At 66.3% G+C, this 1,272-nt stretch overlaps 1 protein-coding gene across 1 annotated transcript in view; it reads left to right on the plus strand.

The window, feature by feature from the left end:
* The window catches only part of ULK1 (unc-51 like autophagy activating kinase 1), a 26,899-nt gene that overhangs the window by 21,401 nt on the left and 4,226 nt on the right, over nt 1–1,272 (plus strand). Inside the window, 5 exon segments of the mRNA XM_014545349.1 lie at nt 4–134; nt 257–343; nt 668–678; nt 680–721; nt 1,209–1,268. Of these exon segments, the coding sequence (XP_014400835.1) occupies nt 4–134; nt 257–343; nt 668–678; nt 680–721; nt 1,209–1,268 (331 nt within the window).

The following is a 1,272-nucleotide window of genomic DNA, read 5'->3' on the forward strand; positions in this document are numbered from 1 at the left end:
CAGGTCGGGCAGCACCAGCCCCCTGGGCTTTGCTCGGGCCAGTCCATCGCCCCCGTCCCACGCCGAGCACGGAGCTGCCCTGGCCAGGAAGCTGTCCCTGGGTGGAGGCCGGCCCTATACTCCGTCTCCACAAGGTGGGTCCGTGTGTGCTGGGGGGTGCAGCCCTGCACGGGGAGGGACTGGGCGTCTCTGAGGCTGGGGTGGGGGTGTGTGTCCTCTCCATCTGGCACTGACCCCGGCACCCCCTTTCCTCCAGTCGGAACCATCCCCGAGCGGCTGGGATGGAGCGGGGTGCCCTCCCCACAAGGAGCCGAGATGCGGGGCGGCAGGTCCCCTCGTCCAGGTAGGTGTGGCGCTAACCCCTGGGCCAGAGCCTGGGTCTGGGGGGCGAGGAGCTCCTCCTGCTTTGGGCGGGGCCGCCTTCCTGTTCCGGGGCCTGCAGTCCTCACCAGCAGGAGGAGGGGAGGAAGCGGTTCCCTCCCACGCCTCCTCCATGTGTGGGACCCGGGCGGGTGTCTCGGCTCCTCCGCTGTCTCCTGCCCGGCTGGCTGCGAGGGTAAAGGGTGTGATGAACAGACGTGGTGCCCGTCCATGCTCCTGGGGGCAGTGTGGGCCGGGCAGGGGGCAGCCACAGGCCGCAGTGACCAGGCCTGTCCTTTTTGTCCAGGTTCCTCTGTGCCCGAGCACTCGCCTGCCCCCCATCCTGGGCTCTCCCACCAAGGTAACAGGGCCCCCGCGTCTCAGTCAGTGGGTGAAGGTCCCCTGTCTACCGGATCTTGGCTGGTGGCTGTCTTCCCGAGGCAGAGCCTGTCCACAAAGCCAAGCAGCTGCTGTGTGGCCCTTAGCAGAGGAAGGGCCACGGGAAACCATGTAGTCTGTCCTCTGGACTCAGTGTTCCTGTCTGTGAAATGGAAACAGAACCTACAGCCACCCTGTGGTGTCACCATTCGGGCTCAGGGCGTGTGTGTGTGTGTGTGTGTGTGTGTGTGTCTCTACGTGTCCAAGTGTGCGTGTGTGTGAGCGTGTGCGTGTAAGTGCGTGTGCTTGTGCGTGTGCGTGGTACTTTTGTCCAGCACAGAGCAGTGTTGGCCACGAAGGCGGGGCCATGGAGGGCTGGTGCTCGGGGCTGGGCCTCCAGACGCAGGTGGATCTTGCCGACCTGCCAGGATGTTCCTGGTCGCCGTCCTCAGCACCCACCGCCCTCCTAGGCCATGCCCGCGTTCGACTTCCCCAAGACGCCCAGCTCCCAGAACCTGCTGGCCCTCCTGGCGC

The sequence above is a fragment of the Myotis brandtii genome, unplaced genomic scaffold, assembly GCF_000412655.1.
Source record: "Myotis brandtii unplaced genomic scaffold, ASM41265v1 scaffold403, whole genome shotgun sequence".
In the NCBI taxonomy this organism is placed as follows: Eukaryota; Metazoa; Chordata; class Mammalia; order Chiroptera; family Vespertilionidae; genus Myotis; species Myotis brandtii.